Genomic DNA, 17,582 nt, shown 5'->3' with positions numbered 1-17,582 from the left:
GCTCAGATGGTTACGTGTCTGACTCTTGATCTCAGTCAGCTCAGATCTTGATCTCAGGGTCATGAGTTCAAGCCCCACATCAGGTTCTGCACTGGATGTGGAGTGTACTTAAAAATAATAAATAAATAAATAAATAAATAAATAAATAAATAAATAATAGATAGATAGATTTTTAAAAATTTTTAATGTTTTATCTATTTTTGAGCAAGCACAAGCAGGGAGGGGCAGAGAGAAAGGGGAAAGAGGATCCAAATCGGGCTCTGCACTGACAGAAGTGAGACCGATGTGGGACTTGAAGTCTCGAACAGCAAGATCATGACCTGAGTTCAAGTCAGGTGCTCAACCGACTGAGCCACCCAGGTGGTCCAAAACAAAAATTTATTTAACAAATAAGATTTCCAGAGTATTCTCACATGCATGCCACCATGGCAGATATCCCTTGGCCCACAGCGATAAGTTGAAAGGGCAGTGACAGAAAACCAAATACAAACAGCACAATTCTCACAGGGTGATGGGTTTCTACATCTTTATATAATGTGTGAACTTTTTATTTATTTATTTTAAATGTTTATTTTTTAAGAGAAAGAGAGTGGGAGAGAGGCACAGAGGGAGGGAGATGCAGAATCCGAAGCAGGCTCCAGGCTCTGAGCTGTCAGCACAGAGCCCGACACGGGGCTCAAACTCACAAACCGTGAGATCATGACCTGAGCCGAAGTTGGATGCTTAACCGACTGAGCCACCCAGGCACCCCAAACGTTTCAACTTTCAGATGGCTTTGTTTTAGGGAATAATCTAAGATAACAGCAGCTAAGTTTTTACTCCAATATAATCAGACACTTTCAATACCAAGTCGCAGAATGAACTGGCAGGTATCTTTCTGCAAATACGTGCCTGGCAAGGCCGGTGCAGGGGTGATTGTGGAGAGGGAGGCGTGCACCTGTCAGGTGACACCAGCACACTTCCCACACCTTGCTATGAAATGTGCACCAAGAGAGAGGGGACTGGAACCACACTGCCCGTCATGTGCATGACACACAGCACACGCAGCAAAACCTATGGGGTCCCGATGACGGACAAATGGTTTATCCATGTTAAGTTCATTTGCTATGTTTAAGTAAATGAATTGAGGTGACTTGGGATAATTAACTGTGTCTTAGGTATGCTGAAAATACTTCTAGATATCTTAAGCATGTACTCTTTCACGTGCCACATAGTACTTGAGCTCCAACTGTGTGGCGGGCTCTAAGACGGTGTCTCTGAATTCAAGGGACATGCGCATGTCAGCCACTTAGGACATTGTTGAATAAATGAATGAGGGACAGAGGCCACATGGCCCAGCCTGGGGGGATACGTGTTCAAAGGTGGCTCTGGCAAGAATAGGAACAGGGAAACTCTATGAGGCTGGAGAACAGTGTTACCAGGTCAGATTGACGGGATACTGTGATCATGGGTGAAGCAGGGAGAGGCTGGCATCGAGGCCAAAGCCAGGTTTCCAGTGGGGCAATGAGAAAGTGATTGTGCCACTTATTTGATGGGTGGCCTGGGAGGAGAATGCTGAAGAAACCTGGGAGTCCCTGCATCCAGCTCTGGACGTCTTAGGGACTCACACTGTGGGATATCCAGGAGGGCTGCTGGGCAGGGGTCTATGTGGAAAGAAGGGGAGCTGGTGGGGTTAGGATGAGGCGTGACAGCACATGGAGGGGACGGAATCGTGGGATCGGACAGCATGAAGAAGCGCAGAGCATAAGGCCCCGAGGCCCCTAAAGTAACAGGGCACACGTAAGGGAGTCTTATTTTTGTCTCAAGCATAGAATAATCATCATGAACTTGGGTTATTCTAGTTATTTCCTCTACAGTAATGAAATTGGAAGGCTAGCCCTGCAGGTGGAGACCCCCAGGGTAGCACACTTTTGGGTTCTGATCATGTCCCGATTGGTTATTGATGGGCTGTCTTTCCACCCACTAGGGCGTCTGCCTAGCATACGTGTTCCCTGCAGGATCCTTCTAGCAACTCTTGAGTTTGCACTTCCCCTCTACTGTGGCCAGAGAAAACCTGCTAAAAATACCTACTAGGACTGTGTAAAAACAAGACACAGTCAGTGGTGAGCACCCTACAGGTGTATCCTTGGGTAAAATTCCCGAGCTTTATTGTGTGAAATTTCTGACCTTTATCTTCGCGGCTAATAGGCCTTTCTGGTTCCTCCTTGAACCCTGGAGATATTTTAGGTGGATGAAGTATCACCACAAGGAGTCTTCAAATAAAAGCAGGTGTTACTGAATATAACTTAAAGTCAGTTTTAATTGCGTGAAGGGAGTCAAAAGTACAAACTCCCAGTTACAAGGTAAGTCAGTCCTGCAGCTGTAATGCACAGCATGGTGGCCACAGTTGGGAAAACTGCAGATTTGAAAGATGTCAAGCAAGTAAATCTTAAAAGTTCTCATCACAAGACAAAAAAATTTAACTATGTGGAGCAATGGATGTTAATTAAAAAATTATAGTGATGATCATTTCGCAATACATGCACATATCAAGTCACTATGTTGCATACCTAAAAATACCACAACGTACATCAAACAAGTCAATATTGGAGATGAACTTTTATTACCTGCCCCTCAATAGCATTAAGCTTTCTTGTTATCAGTTCTTTTTTTTTTAAATGTTTACTTATTCTTGTAAGAGAGAGAGAGAGACAGAACACGAGCAGGGGAGGGGCAGAGAGAGAGGCAGACACAGAGTCGGAAGCAGGCTCCAGGCTCCGAGCTGTCAGGACAGAGCCCGAAGTGGGGCTCGAACTCACAAGCCGTGAGATCATGACCTGAGCTGAAGTCAGACGCTTAACTGACTGAGCCACCCAGGTGCCCCTCTTGTTATCAATTCTTTTACATACTTTGAAACTTCACTATCACCTCTCAATAGTCCCCCACAAAACGTGCTAATCGGGCCAATCCCCCAAAAGTGTCTACACACCGAGTGGCACTTTCTATGTGAACAACAATAATCTCTAAGTATATTACATGTTTTCAATCCAACTATTCTGAGCAACTATAAAAAAAGAGTATGTATGTTCAAAATATTTAAAAATAAATCTTGAATGGCATTAATTTGCACCAGGCCTCAATCTTCTTTTTCTTTCCTTTATTTCCACAAACTTGGACCAATTAATGGTCAAGCTTATGGTCTATTATGATGTTCCCTTTTATTCACAAACTACAGGTGTCCCAGCTCAACATATTCTCTGACCCAAACAAGAAACTTACGTGCTTAAATTTGGAATCAAACATAGGCCTGCTGAAGCCAGATCTGCACATCAGGTGTCTCGTTATTTGTTTGCTGGCTTCAGACTTCCCCGATCCTCTCTCTCCACTGCCAGAAAACAGAGAGAAAACTCAAGTTTAGCATCTTGGAGAATGTAGCCAACAATTCAATGAGCAGCCATAATCCTGATACAAAGGTGGTGAGGGAAAGGCAGAAGAACCTTTCCTGAGTGTATGGTATCATCTAACTCTTAGCTTTGATTTGCTCATCCGAAATATTTAGTACATGTGTACTCGGTCACGTGCCCTCTGGCGTTCCGGACGCTGAGGCAGCATATGAATTTGATGAACGTCTGCCATCCAATGTTTTGTGCTCAGCTTTGTAAATGAACGTAAGTGAGCGGGACCCCAAGGGACGGCCTCTACAGTGAGGATGCATGTGTCCTGGAGCAAATGGCCTTGTAAAAGCTTTCTGAGCCTCCGAGGAAAGACATTACACCTTCCTTGGCCAGAGTTGACCAGGAGAGTAAGGTGCCTGGCACACGGCAGATCCTAAAATGGCCACTTGCCTCTTGAGGCTTCTGTCAGTCTGACGTTTCACGTTCTCCATTTTCCTTGAATCCAGGAAATAATAGTAACCAAACTTGTTATCTGTAGTGACATTTTTGATGTTTCTCAAAACTCATCCAATTTCTATAAATAATTGTACTATATTCCTGACATGAGAGGATAGAGGATTATGTAAAAAAAATTCCAATACAGTTATTACTTACTAAATACCAAATAAAGTGGTTAGTGCTTCCAGATAGAATGCTCAGGAAAAGTCTTTACTCATCTGATAGCTTAAAAATTAATATATATATATATATATATATATATATATATATATATATATAAAGCTCTTTACTAGTGCTTTTTGGGCTTCTCCCCTGATTATTTGTACTAATGAATTGGAGGAAAGGGTGTTTGCCAGAAAAGAAGCTGAAATGTATTTTTTTATCCAAGTCTCCAGCTGCTAACAAAATACTTCCCTTCCCCACATCCGCGCCGACCATAAATATTTTAATGACTTTCAGAACCACCACTCTGGCAGCCTGAGGGGAGCAGGTGCCAGAGGCCCACGCAAGATAAGGAGCTCCTTTTCTAGGTTCAAGGACATTTGCTTGTAACCTTCTAATTTCAGAGCAGAAACAATTTAGATCACTCGTGATTGAAATTTCACTTCTACCCTTGTATTCACTGTTATAAATTGGGTGGTTTATAAACCTTGATTTTGTAGAGATTCTGCTCACATTTACGCAGGGTTGATCTTGAAAACACCATTTTCCTTTTAAAAATGGTGCTCCTTCTTTCAGATGAAATTTACTAAGGGCCTACTATGTGCGGGGAGTCTATGCCAGGCTGCAGAGCTCAAGAGGTGCATCCATGGGCAATCCGGGGCCATCATCCATCATCCGGGATGCTCTCCAATGAACACCAAGCACATCACGAATGCATACTCAAACTGCAATGGAGCACAGCAAACAATGTGCCAGCAGGTGGAAGAAACCAGGGAGGACTTTGGGGGGTAGGCTCACTCTTGGAGAAAGGGTATCGGAAGGCAGCCTTCACCCAACATGAAACACTCAACCGGTTCTTCCGCAGCATCTATTCTGAAACCGGAAACAGGTGGTGCATGGACGATGGTGAATGCAGCGGGCAGTCTGCACAGCTGGGAGGGTGTGCGGCTGCACTGGAGGTCATGTGAGTGCCTTCCCCGCTCTCGACACTGTGCATGCTCTGTCACTCCACGTGGGGGTAGAGAGAATGATCAATTCTCTTACCTGGCCAAAATCACTAGCAATTTCAACCATCTCATAAAATCTCAAAATGGGCATATTTTATTGAAACTCTGAGTAAAATACAAGGAAATTAAAAAAAAAAAAGGATACAGCACAGGGCAGGGTAGGATATCATGTTGCAACTAAAAATCCTAGCATGATGTGTTCAAGAAATATCCCTTGATCTGAAAACCCAGTATATGATTAAACTAGAAACTGACGGAGGATTTTGGGCGGTGCCCATCATAGACCCATAGAAATCTGAAAGCTTATTTGAACAGCCTTGTCTGCAAAACCTGCACGTGACAGAGGCTGACCTTATTCTGCTAACTTCACAAGTTACTTCTATGTTCAGCTTATAACATTAATTTGGATTTGCTCAACACACTGTTAGGATAATGGATTTTTGTCACATGTGCTCTGACAATTAATTAAAACCATCTATCAAGGCCTTCAGAAAATTAAAGATAAGATTGATTATGGTGAACACCAGACTCTCAGTTATAACCCACGACAAAGATCTGAAAATTATTAAAAACTGTTTCTCAAGATGAAGCTTTGTGTGCTAGAGAGGCCTATAATTATCAATCAAGTGAAAAATAAAATTGAAATTTGAAAATAAAAGTTAGAAATTCCTGCTCTAGTCCTAAGTTATAGGACATGTGTTCCAGGAATATTTGCATTTTGATCTCCAAATCTTAAATTATCCTTTGTAAATGCTGGTTATGAGACACAATAGACTCTTGGCTGTGATCTTTTCTTTCTTTTTTAATTTATTGTCAAGTTAGCTAACATACGGTGTAGTCTTGGCTTCAGGAGTAGATTCTCATGATTCATCACTTACATACAATACCCAGTGCTCATCCCAACAAGTACCCTCCTCAATACCCATCACCCATTTTCCCCACCCCACCAATCCCTCCACCCACACCAACCCTGCTTGTTCTCTGTATTTAAGGGTCTCTAATAGTTTGTCTTCCTGTTTGCATCTTATTTTTCCTTCCCTTTCCCTGTGGTCTTGTTAGGTTTCTCAAACTCCACATATGACTGAAATCATGTGATATCTGTCTTTCTCCAGCTGACTTATTTCACTTAGCCTAATACTCTCCAGTTCTATCCAAGATGTTGCAAAGGGCAACATTTCATTCTTTTTCATTGCTGAGTAGTATTCCATTGTGTGTGTCTGTGTGTGTGTGTGTGTGTGTGTGTGTGTGTGTGTATGCCACATCTTTATTCATTCATCAGTTGATGGACATTTGGGCTGTTTCCATAATTTGGCTATTATTGATAGTGCTTCCCTGATCTTTTAAACAATGTATTTAGTTGAGTTCTAAACTTACGAATTTTAATGAATTAGTATAATAAATGAAGAAAGCCTTTATCGTAGTCAAGACAATCAAGGAAGTAGAGAAGCCATATAAAAACATCAATCCTGAAAGAAGAGGATGACTAAAATAGTAAGTCCCTGTGATCACACATTTGTTCTTCACTTCTTGAAACCTGAACAGAGTGCCTGGGTGGCTCCGTTGGTTGTGTGTCCAACTTTTGATTTTGGCTCAGGTCAAGATCTCATGGTTCATGAGCTCGAGCCCTGCATTGACCATGGTGGACCCTGCTTGGGATTCTCTCTCTCCCTCCCTGTCTGCCCCTCCTCTGCTCTCTCTCTCTCTGAAAAATAAATAAATAAATAAATAACCAAACATTAAAAAAGAAAAAAACCTGAACGAGGAAAAAAAGTTTTTTCAGAAAGACTGAAAGACACATGGCATTATTAGCCTTTAAAAATGTCCCAAAGAGGGGCACCTGGGTGGCTCAGTCGGTTAAGCATCCGACTTCGGCTCAGGTCATGATCTTGTGGTCCGAGTTCGAGCCCCACGTCGGGCTCTGTGCAGACAGCTCAGAGCCTGGAGCCTGTTTCAGATTTTGTGTCTCCCTCTCTCTCTGCCCCTCCCCTGCTCATGCTGTCTCTCTGTCTCAGAAATAAATAAACGCTAAATTTTTTTTAAAAAATAAATAAAAAATAAAAATAAATAAACAAATAAAAATGTCCCAAAGAAATACTAATTCTGCAGAATATTAGCAAGTCCAACTGGAAAAGCAATCCCATGAGCAAATTCATGTAGAAAGCACTGGGTTAAAGATAAATGGGTTTTTATTGAGAAGGGCACCTTTGGGGATGAGCACTGGGTGTTGTATGGAAACCAATTTGACAATAAATTTCATATTAAAAAAACGATAAACGGGTTTCTTTACTAAAAGAACTTGCTAGATATTATGAAATCTGTAGCAGGCAGACTCCCAAAGGATATGATTCTTTGGCTCCTCAGAGCTTCGCTAAGACCTCTGTGTTTCAAAAGAATTAAGCAGATTCAATAAGAACTTAGGAAAACCCATGGATTTGTGCCCGGCATTTTAGGGAAGGCTGGGTGGGCTGCCAGAAGCCTCCTTGAGCAGGCTGCAGGGGGCAAGCCACGCACTGGTGACTGGCTGGGAGAGTGGAGAAGCTTCGTTCATGCCCAGAAGCCAGACTATGGGCTCACATCCCACATACAGCATCCACTGGACCCTAGACTAATTAATCACCATTTACTAATTCACGCTATTGGGCTCACATCCCAGATTCACTATTTACTGATCACGAGGCCCTAGACTAGTTACTCCTTATAATACACAGTCACCTGACCCATAAAATAGTGATGCTAAAGCTATGGGTAAGGCAATACACGGAAAGTACCCAATGGAGGGTCTGGCACTATGTTCTCAATACGTATCAGTTGTTACTACTGCCCACACTATTATATACTCCCCATAATCTCATGGGTTTTTAAAAGTGTTCCCCTTTTCATCAAAGTTACACTAGAAAACCCAACAGAGCAGATAAAAATAGAGTTGCTTGATTGGAGGATGGCGGAGGCCTCCCCTGCTGCCGGTGCCCCTCCCATCTGGGGACACTTCAGCACAAGTGTGAAAAAACTACTTGCATGCTACTTTGAAAATCAGAACATTGAAGTTTGCAACCACCAATCATACCCTCCACTGAACTTTTGACCGAAGTGATAATGTAAAAGCACATAAATCAGTGCTTATTTAAGTATTTAGATGTCTTTAGGGTTCTATGCAGTTGTCCATCTTTACTCACTTTCATTTCACTTTGAGGAGTTATGGAAAGCTTTATTCACACATTTGTTTCCAGTCAACACTACTGATTATAACTCAGGCAAAGCCATGAAGGTTACAGAAGTCCCCTCTGGTAGAATTTTCTCCTAATAAGAAATGTATTTCTTGGGACACCTGGGCAGCTCAGTCAGTTGAGCAACCGACTTTGGCTCAGGTCATGATCTCACGGTTCATGAGTTTGAGCCCTGCATCGGGCTCTGTGCTGACAGCTCAGAGCCTGGAGCCTGCTTCTGATTCTGTGTCTCCCTCTCTCTCTGTTCCTCCCCCACTCACACTCTGTCTCTCTCTCTCTCAAAAATAAAGGTTAAAAAATTTTTAAAAAGAAACATAATTCTCAATGTAGATCTTGTTTTAATACCTAAATAATTTTTAATCATTTATCAGTACATAATCACATTTCACCTCTACTCTCTACTTCTTGTGGTACTTGTGTGTATGGAGGAGTGGGGGGAAGAATTTTTGCTCTGATGTAAATCACTGTCATGAGCATCTGGTAATTTATGAGCTAATGCTACCATTATGTTTCAGTATAAAATACTTCCGGGTATATACTTTGGGTAAAATACAAGCAAACATAAATACCCAGCAGTGTGTGGGAAAGCCCACATTTGTAAGGTAATAATTTGTGTTTTGTATTTGAGCAGCACCACATTTTGTGAACCATGGCTCGCTAACAGCAGGTGCCTTTCCTTCCCCAGGGTTTCTAAGGCTTGAAAGCAAAAACACCCTGGTTCTAAGTAGTAAATCTTCCAAATGAATTGAGTTTCAGGTTAAGTTTGTTGGTATTGATTCAGCCACACTTGGGGCTATTTCTAATAACAACGATGTCTCTCCTTTGTAACGAGTCAAATGTACTTACTGCCAAGACATACTGGACTGCTGGGTGCTGAGGAAGTAAATAAACAGAAACCACGAGAAATGAGGACAGCTTGACCGCCAAGCCTCCAGCATGACGCCGAGCATCCATTCGGCCAGGCGCGGGGTGCACTCACCTGAGAATGAAGCACTGGGACCGCTGCTCCTGGAAAAGCTGGTGGAAGGCTCTCTCTGCACAGGAGAAGATGTGGGGCGGCAGGGAGGAGCAGGGCTGCCCCGAGCTGCTGAGATAAAGCTGGGAGACCTGCAAAATGTGTGGGACACAGATGTCTGTGAGAAGGCTCCAGCTCGTCTACCTCAGGACACAGTGGACTTCTTTCCAATACACAAATGTGACACAGTCTATTTTTGAATCTCATTTGTAACTACAAAACGTCTGGGAAATTATGCTCTTTCAGCACGTTTTAAGGGTTCACCATGATAAAACAGGGGCATATCCTTGATCCTGAATTACTTGGTCCACAGGCTTGAAATTATTCTGCTGTCCTTAAGCAGAGCAACTGACACAAATCCAGTTTAATAGACACCCACGGAGTAAGCTGAACCTGGGCTAATTTACATCAAATGCAATGTCTCTCGGCGACATTTCATTTCCGTAACATAAGATAGAAAGGGTTTTTAATCCGAATAGAAAGCAGTTGCAGTTGAAACACAGAAGAATCTACAAATTTCTCAGAAAAACAAAAATTAATTTCAGTGACATAGTGATTGATGAGGATTGCCATGGTTCCAGTGTTTTTAGTCCTTTTGAGTTTCTAGTAAATTCTGCTACATTAGAATTAATCATTAAATGACAGGGAGGTGTCTGAGCTATGAAGAAATAGCATACTTATTTTTTTTTTATTTTTTTTTTTATAAAGTAACTTCCCTGTAGCCTCAAGGATGTCAAGGTTGGGAAGTTCAGGAGAAGATAGAGGGATGAATCCAGACAAGACAAAAGGGCCTAGAGGCTCAGTGTGCCTGTCCTGTGATGGTGGCCTGGGTCTTGGCCTCTGTGGGCATTATGTGGGCATTATGTGGTGATGGGAAAGACCTGAATGAGGCACCCTGACTCGATGGTCACACTGCATCAGGAGCAATTTCCCGATTCCAATGGTGGTATGCGGGTTACACAGGTGAATGCCTTGGTTTGCACAATGTTTGGAAATGCACAAGGCATATACTCAAGGTTGATGGGACACCATGACAGCAAATCATTTGAAAATGGTTGGGGAGAAAAAGTTGTTTGTGCTATTTATCTGCAAATTTTTCATATGTTTGAAGTTATTTAAAACCATAAGGGAAATAATTTTTTTAAATGGACTAAATGATCTACAGCTATAAGAAATAATTGGATGAATCGCACAAACACGATGTTGAGTGCAATCTGTCAGACACAGAGAGAACACTCTCGATGATAAAGTATAAAAACAGGTGGAACTAATCTACACTGTTAAGAAGTCACATGACCTTGGCAAGCTACTAGTGATTGCAGAAGAGTGAGAGTGTGGCTTCTGGAGAGCCAGAAATGTTCTGGATCTAAGGTCTCATGAAAATGTATCCATCTGGACACTTATAAATCCATGAGTACTATATCTCAATAAAAACTCCAAAAAACCCAAAATCTGTAAACACTGGTTCTGGTGCAGAGACCAGAAAAAGAGATCAGTGGAACAGACTAGAGAACTCAACCCAAGCCCACACATGGGTGGGGATTTGGGGCACAAAATGGGCTGTTTCATGCATCAGTCATACAGGATGGTGTTCAAAAAACCGATATTAGTAAAGGAAAAAAACACTGATCTCTAGCTCATGTGATATGTAAACATGAATTCCAAATGCATTTAAGTCCCAAATATAAACAGCAAAACATAAAACATTTACACAAGTAAAGAGAATAATACTGTCATGATTTTGGAATAAGTAAATACAGTTCCCAAATACAAATTATAATGGGAAGGATGACTTAATATCACAACAGCACATGTGACAACTGCTTTTCTACCACAAACATCAAACATACAGTAATGATGATAAAAGTCAAAGACAGAGAGGAGATTAAGCTGTGCATAGAATCCATATATTATCCACGTCTTATAAATGACTCCTACAAATATATGCCTACAAAGAAAAACTGGAAATAAAATTGAAAATTGGACAAAGAATATGAACAGAAGAGAATAACTAATAAGCATGAGAAAAGATCAGTAACTCTGTTATCCAAGGAAATCCCATTTCAAACAGTAGGGTAATAGATACAAAATACTGGTAACTTTATCAATGGCACAGTAATAATAATAATAATAATAATAATAATAGGGGTGTCTAAGTGCCTCAGTCGGTTAAGCCTCCAACTCTTGATTTTGGCTCAGGTCACCATCTCTCGGTTGTGAATTCGAGCCCTGCATCGGGCTCTGTGCTGACACCTAGCAGAACCTGCTTGGATCTCCCTCTCCCTCTATCTCCCCCCCCCCAAATAAATAAATAAACATTCAAAACAATAATCATAATAATAACAGTAATAATGGCTTACACTTGATGTGTGCTTGCTACTGTTCTAAGCACTTCATACTTATTCATCTAATTCTTGTAGAAATTTACAAGTGGGGTATGAGAATCCTCTCTCTTTTTACAGGTGAGGAAACTGAAGCAAAGAAGTTAGCGACTGGTGCAAGGTCACATGTCTAATTAGCGGTGGGGTTGGTTTCAAAAGGAAGTTTTCGCCAGCACTAGAAAAACGCATCTGCAGTACCAAGGGCTGTTCTTGCTAACTGGAACAGTGATTTAGCAACAACTTCTAAACTGAAGAAGGTAGGCTTGACCGCGAATCTCTCTGAAGAAACTCTTGCACGTCGGCAAAAAAGCACACACAAAACAGTTCTTAGCACTCTTTTGTAAGAGCAGAAAACATGGCAATAATTAAAAATTGGTATAGGGTTTAATGGATGAATATAAGTGATTGTGTTTTTAATATGATAAAATACTATAGGACATTGAGAATAAATTATCTAGATCTAAAACTATCAATATAAAATATTTTTGAAAGCACAGTGGCTAATGAAAATTTTCTTTCTTTTTTTTTTTTTTTGGTAAATGGATATGGTTTGTATGTCTTCTGAATGAATTAAAACAGAAAATAATGAAAAAAATAAAAAATGAAACAGAAAAAAATGGTATATGCAGTTTTTTCTTGCATGTGTACAATAGGACCCCCCTTATCCACCAGTTATATGTTCCAGGACCCCCAGGGGACGCCAAAAACCACAGAGAATACCAAACCCTATATACACTTTTTTTTTCCTCTATGTACAGAACTATGATAAGGTTTAATGTACAAATTAGGCACAGTAAGATTACCAACAACAACTAAGAATGAAATGGAACACTTATAACAATATGCTATAATAAAAGTTGGCGGGCGCCTGGATAGCTCAGTCAGTTAAGCTTCTAAGTTTGACTGAGGTCACGATCTTGCAGTTCGTGGGTTCAAGCCCCGTGTCGGGCTCTGTGCTGACATCTCAGAGCCTGGAGCCTACTCTGGGTTCTGTGTCTCCCTCTCTGCCCCTCTCCCACTCCTGCTCTCTCTCTCTCTCTCAAAATAAATAAACATTTAAAAATTTTTAATAAATAAATAAATAAATAAATATATAAATAAATAAATGTTGTATGAGTATGGTCCCTCTCTCAAAATAACTTCTTGGCTTGTACTCACGCTTCTTCTTGGGATGATGAGAGATGATCAAATGCCTATGTGATGAGACAAAGTGCAGTGAGTATCGCAGGCACGTGATGTAGCATCAGGCCACTACTGACTTTCTTTTTTTTTTTTTTTTTTTAATTTTTTAATATGTTTTTATTTACTTTTGAAGGACAGAGAGAGAGACAGAGCATGAGCGGGGGAGGAGCAGAGAGAGAGGGAGACACAGAATGGGAAGCAGGCTCCAACTTCTGAGCTGTCAGCACAGAGCCCGACATGGGGCTCGAACCCACGAACTGTGAGATCGTGACTTGAGCCCAAGTCGGACGCCCAACCGACTGAGCCACCCAGGCGCCCAAGGCCACTACTGACTTTCTGATGCTACATTAGAACGAAGATCAGTCCCTGGCTGACCGTGGGTAAGTGAGACCATGGAAAGCGAAAGCTCAGATAAGAGGGGGTGATTATATGTGTGTACGTATAAAGATTAGATGAAAGGATAATAGTTTCAGGGAAGTGGTTGTCATTGCTCATGAAAAGGAATTTGCCTCTGTTGATAGCACACTACACCATCTGATCTAAGACACCATATAATTAAAACATAGCTTTATTTTCTGTACTGCACAGAAAATAAATGTTACAGTTAAACCAAGGCACGATGTGTTCTTACCACTTCTTTATAGCTGCATCCCAATCTCAGGAGAGCATTTGAACAAATACGACTTCTTTATTTGAAATAGTTTTCAAATTTTTGTATTTTTGCTTATTCCAGAATTTAAAATGGCTATCAAAATAGTTAATGATAGCGATGTATACACTAAAACTCATAAACTGACCAGGGAGTATTAGCCTAGCTGTATTTTCTTGTAGGACAAATATCTGTTCTTTTTGAACATTTGTACTAACACCATTTCACATCCCAAGTCCAATATGGGCCTGATAAAACTCTAACAGAATGCTTCCAAACTCAATCTGTAAAATCTTGCTGAGAATTTCATTAAATGTTACAAACAAGGCCAGACAGAAGAGAGCCAGGAGCATATTATGACTCCTATGCCATTTCTTCAAACTACTTAGTGTCACATCTTCTATTTAGGCAAAGTTTTACGAGGCATTAAAGGCGTAATGGATCTTGGGTATCTAAGTTTTTTCATGATTAACTAATAACCTTTCTCAGATCTCTTTTCTTATAAGCCTTCTCCTTTCCATGCAGTGTTAGAGTTTACATTGTAGAATATTCCACCGCTACCACCTGGTAAGACTTAGCTTGATGCTGATTCTATGCTTTATATGTAATGTCAGTACAAAATAATAATGTCAATAATAATAATGTCAATAATTTAATAATAATATTAAATAGATAATAATTAATTCTATTTTTTCCTAGTGAAGCTTGAAGATTTTCACTGACATGTTTCTCATTTTCTGACAAGCCATGTAACCTTTAGATTGGCTACCATTGCCTTCAGCATTATTAACATTATTGCGTATTCTCATGTGGTCCAGCAAATATCATCAGCGTCAGCCACTCTCTTTCTCGTGTGCCTTCTCTCTCCGCTTCACCTCATTCTTTCCCCGTCTGCATCATCTGGAAACCAGAGGATTCTGGTCGGCGGAAATTTTAAGTGCTCTGTTGTAGCTCATGGGGGGGATGGCATCATGTTAGCCTCACTCATGGGTACCTCCCTGTGCTGGACTCTCTAGTTCCAATGAATAAGGTCTTTATTTTTTAAAGAATCTTCCCTCCCACTCTCCACCACGCACGACCCCTCTCAGTAAACTGCTGGGAGACTGCAGAATCCTGCCCTATTCGGATGTTTGAAACCAACCACGCAGTCCCACAGTGGATGAGAGGGCCAGGCCCAGGCCCCCCAGCTGTCCAGATCCCATAACCCGTGGAACCTCCCTGACGTCAACAGTGTGACTCACAGGGGCTCTTGGCATCACAGTATGGTATGAATAGGTCACTCTACTTGTGTGAGTGGGTTACCTACTCATGATCTATATAACTATATACAGATGACATATTCTGAAAAAGTGTTTTACAAAGGAGGACATATCATAATTAAAAAATTGCCTGAGGGCTTGGCATTTGTGCTGAGAGAAGAGTCTGTCATGCATTTTGCTCTGGGGTTAGGTGACCTGGATTTAAATTCTGTCCCTACCATCGTGGAAGGCTTTAGAAAATTTGCTAAATCCACATGAGGCTTTTATCACCTCCAAATGGAAATAATAATTCTTGTACTGATTGCGTTGCCTTTTGTGATTATGTGACGACATATGTGATGACTTCTGCAGCAGGCCTGCCACGTGATGAGCCCTAGACAGCACCAGGTCTCTTTCCAGCCCCACTCGTCCAGAGGCAATGAGCTCTGCTCAGTCCCTCCAGCTCCGCGCCAAACTCGAACACGCAATGGGAATATTAGGAGACCAACGGTAATCAGAATCTGAAAGCTAATGAAGCCCTAAGCCAGGCATCCCACACTAATGCCACTTTACACAGTGGGACAGCTTATGTCTCACTGCCAGTAGCAGCTGAAAAGAAAACGGGTACGATCATTTTTGTGCCCTTGTGTACGCAAAACCATAATTTTGAGAGATAATCTCCAGGTAGTTTATCTGGAATGGTGTCGTCATTTTGTACGTGGGAGATGTCCAGGTGGTAGATCTTTTGTTTATGAAGTCCATGGTAAAGGTCATAGTGAGGAATACCTGAGAAAAGCCTGATGTTGTTGCTTGAGGGGATAATTGTGTATCTGTTGCTGACGTGTTCCCCCTCAGGACGTTCACTTGTTTGCTGGTTTCCACAATGATACCAACACCAAGATGTTCATCCTTTCTGATTACTACCTCGACAATGTGTTAGATCTGGTTCTTTAGTGGCCGCCATCTGTCTCGTCACTGTTGTCTCTCCATCCCTCCTCCCTCCTGTTCCTCCTCCCCCTTTAACTCTCCTCCTTCTTCATTGCTTTCTATTATTTTTCTCCCTCATTCCTTTTTAAAAATGTTTATCATTTTGAGAGAGAGGGAGAGAGCACAAGCAGGGGAGGGGCAGAGAGGGAGGGAAAGAGAGAATCCCAAGCAGGTTCCGCATGGTCACAGAGCTTGCCACGGGGCTCAAACTCACAAACCATGAGGTCATAACCTGAGCCAAAATCAAGAGTTGCTTAACCAACTGAGCCACCCAGGTGCCCCTCCACCTCATTCTTAAATGTGGTATGAGTCTTAGAAATCTTACAAAATGAAATACTCATGTGAATTATTCCTAATCTTGCATCCGATGTCATATCTCAACATTATTTCAATTTAACCTCCAAAAACTTCACATATTCACCTGAATCTGGTTTTTCCTCAAAAATTTTTCTTTTCCTTCATGTTCTTTTTTGTTATGCATCCTCCTAGACCCACAAATTAAAAACCTGTGTCTCCAACAGATGCCCTTCTCTTTATTTTTTCCTCAAGCTTTTTATCAGTGCATATTTTACCTAAATAGATTTATTTTCCTCTTACTTTCTATGCCAGCATCTGTTGGAAATGATAGATATAAAGGATAATACATATAAGTTATATGTTGCATTCACCATTTTAAGTTTTAATGAACTGTTCCTGCAAAAATCTCAATATATCATATCTTGTTCCTACAATAATATAGAAATATGTTTCTTGATGTGTCTCTCCTTTCTCTATTAATGTGTATTTCTGAAAGAACTGAAAATACAGCTTGATATTTGAAGGTGTTAAACTGCCACACTGTTAACACCCTAAAAACAAACCACAGAGTCACAGGTTTGTTTCATTTGAGATACACTATATATTATAACATGATAAGAAATGCCATACTAAAATAATTTATTATGTTAAATTTTCCCTAATACTTAGAATTTGACCTCTAGGTCTATAGAAGCATTTAAATTATATATATATATGTATATATATATATATGTATATATTTTATTTAATTAGTTAAAACTAGCTTTTGTCTCACCAGAAGATTCTTACTGAGTCTAAGATCAAACGTAAAAACATAAATATAAGCCAGGAAGAACACACTAAGTGTCAACTTTAAATAGCAGGGGTTCTCTCTCTCTCTGTCTCTTAAATTGAATAATAACGAACTTATGAAATACCAAAGATGAAGAATTCTGTAAAGCTTGTGTAAGGCAAAATAAAAAGCCCCAAATACTTATAAAAGGAAAAAGTTCAAAATATAATGTTATAACTTAAAACAACTATCCAAATTAAACTCCAAGAACTTAGAAAGAAGGAGACAACAGAAATAAAGAAGCAGAAATCAATTATATAGAGAATAAATATACACTAGAAAAAAATTAAAAGTCAAGAGATGCTTTTCTTTGAAAAGAGTAATACAATCAATAAATTCCTAGAAAACGGATTTTAAAAAGTCAGAGAAGGCTCAAATTACCAACATATGGAATGAAAATAAATCACTCAAATTCTACACACATTAAAAAAATAGGATCATGAATAATTATATGCCAAAAACTTTTGAAGATTAAATGTAAGAAACAGAATCCTTGAAAAACAAAATTACTAAAAACTGACATCAAAAGAAATAAAAACATGAGTAGTCCATATGTCTATCTAATAATCACAGGTTAATGTTACTCCTCTGGCAGAACTGCTGATCCCTCTTGTCCTGGGCTATCATGCGCTCACACAGTCAGACTGCCCAGGGCTAAGGCTGGGATTGGGCCGAGTGGAATAAGGACAGTAGGCAAGGGGCAGTGGTTTCAAAGCAACGGTGGAAGGGACTTTGG

General features: G+C 40.6%; 1 protein-coding gene across 1 annotated transcript in view; it reads right to left on the bottom strand.

Moving 5' to 3' along the window:
* Nucleotides 1-17,582, bottom strand: part of MYO16 (myosin XVI) — a 467,181-nt gene that overhangs the window by 290,073 nt on the left and 159,526 nt on the right. Inside the window, exons 13-14 of the mRNA XM_047086088.1 lie at nt 9,245-9,372; nt 3,259-3,364 (exon numbers count right to left, since the gene is read on the bottom strand). Coding sequence (XP_046942044.1) covers nt 3,259-3,364; nt 9,245-9,372 — 234 coding nt within the window. The remainder of the gene's footprint in view (nt 1-3,258; nt 3,365-9,244; nt 9,373-17,582) is intronic.

Source organism: Lynx rufus, unplaced genomic scaffold (genome assembly GCF_022079265.1).
Source record: "Lynx rufus isolate CCGP_SWC_20201006 ecotype Redwood Valley unplaced genomic scaffold, mLynRuf1.p SCAF_1, whole genome shotgun sequence".
Classification (NCBI taxonomy): Eukaryota; Metazoa; Chordata; class Mammalia; order Carnivora; family Felidae; genus Lynx; species Lynx rufus.
Note: the sequence above shows the minus strand (reverse complement) of the source record. Positions and strands in the feature narration are given on the sequence as shown.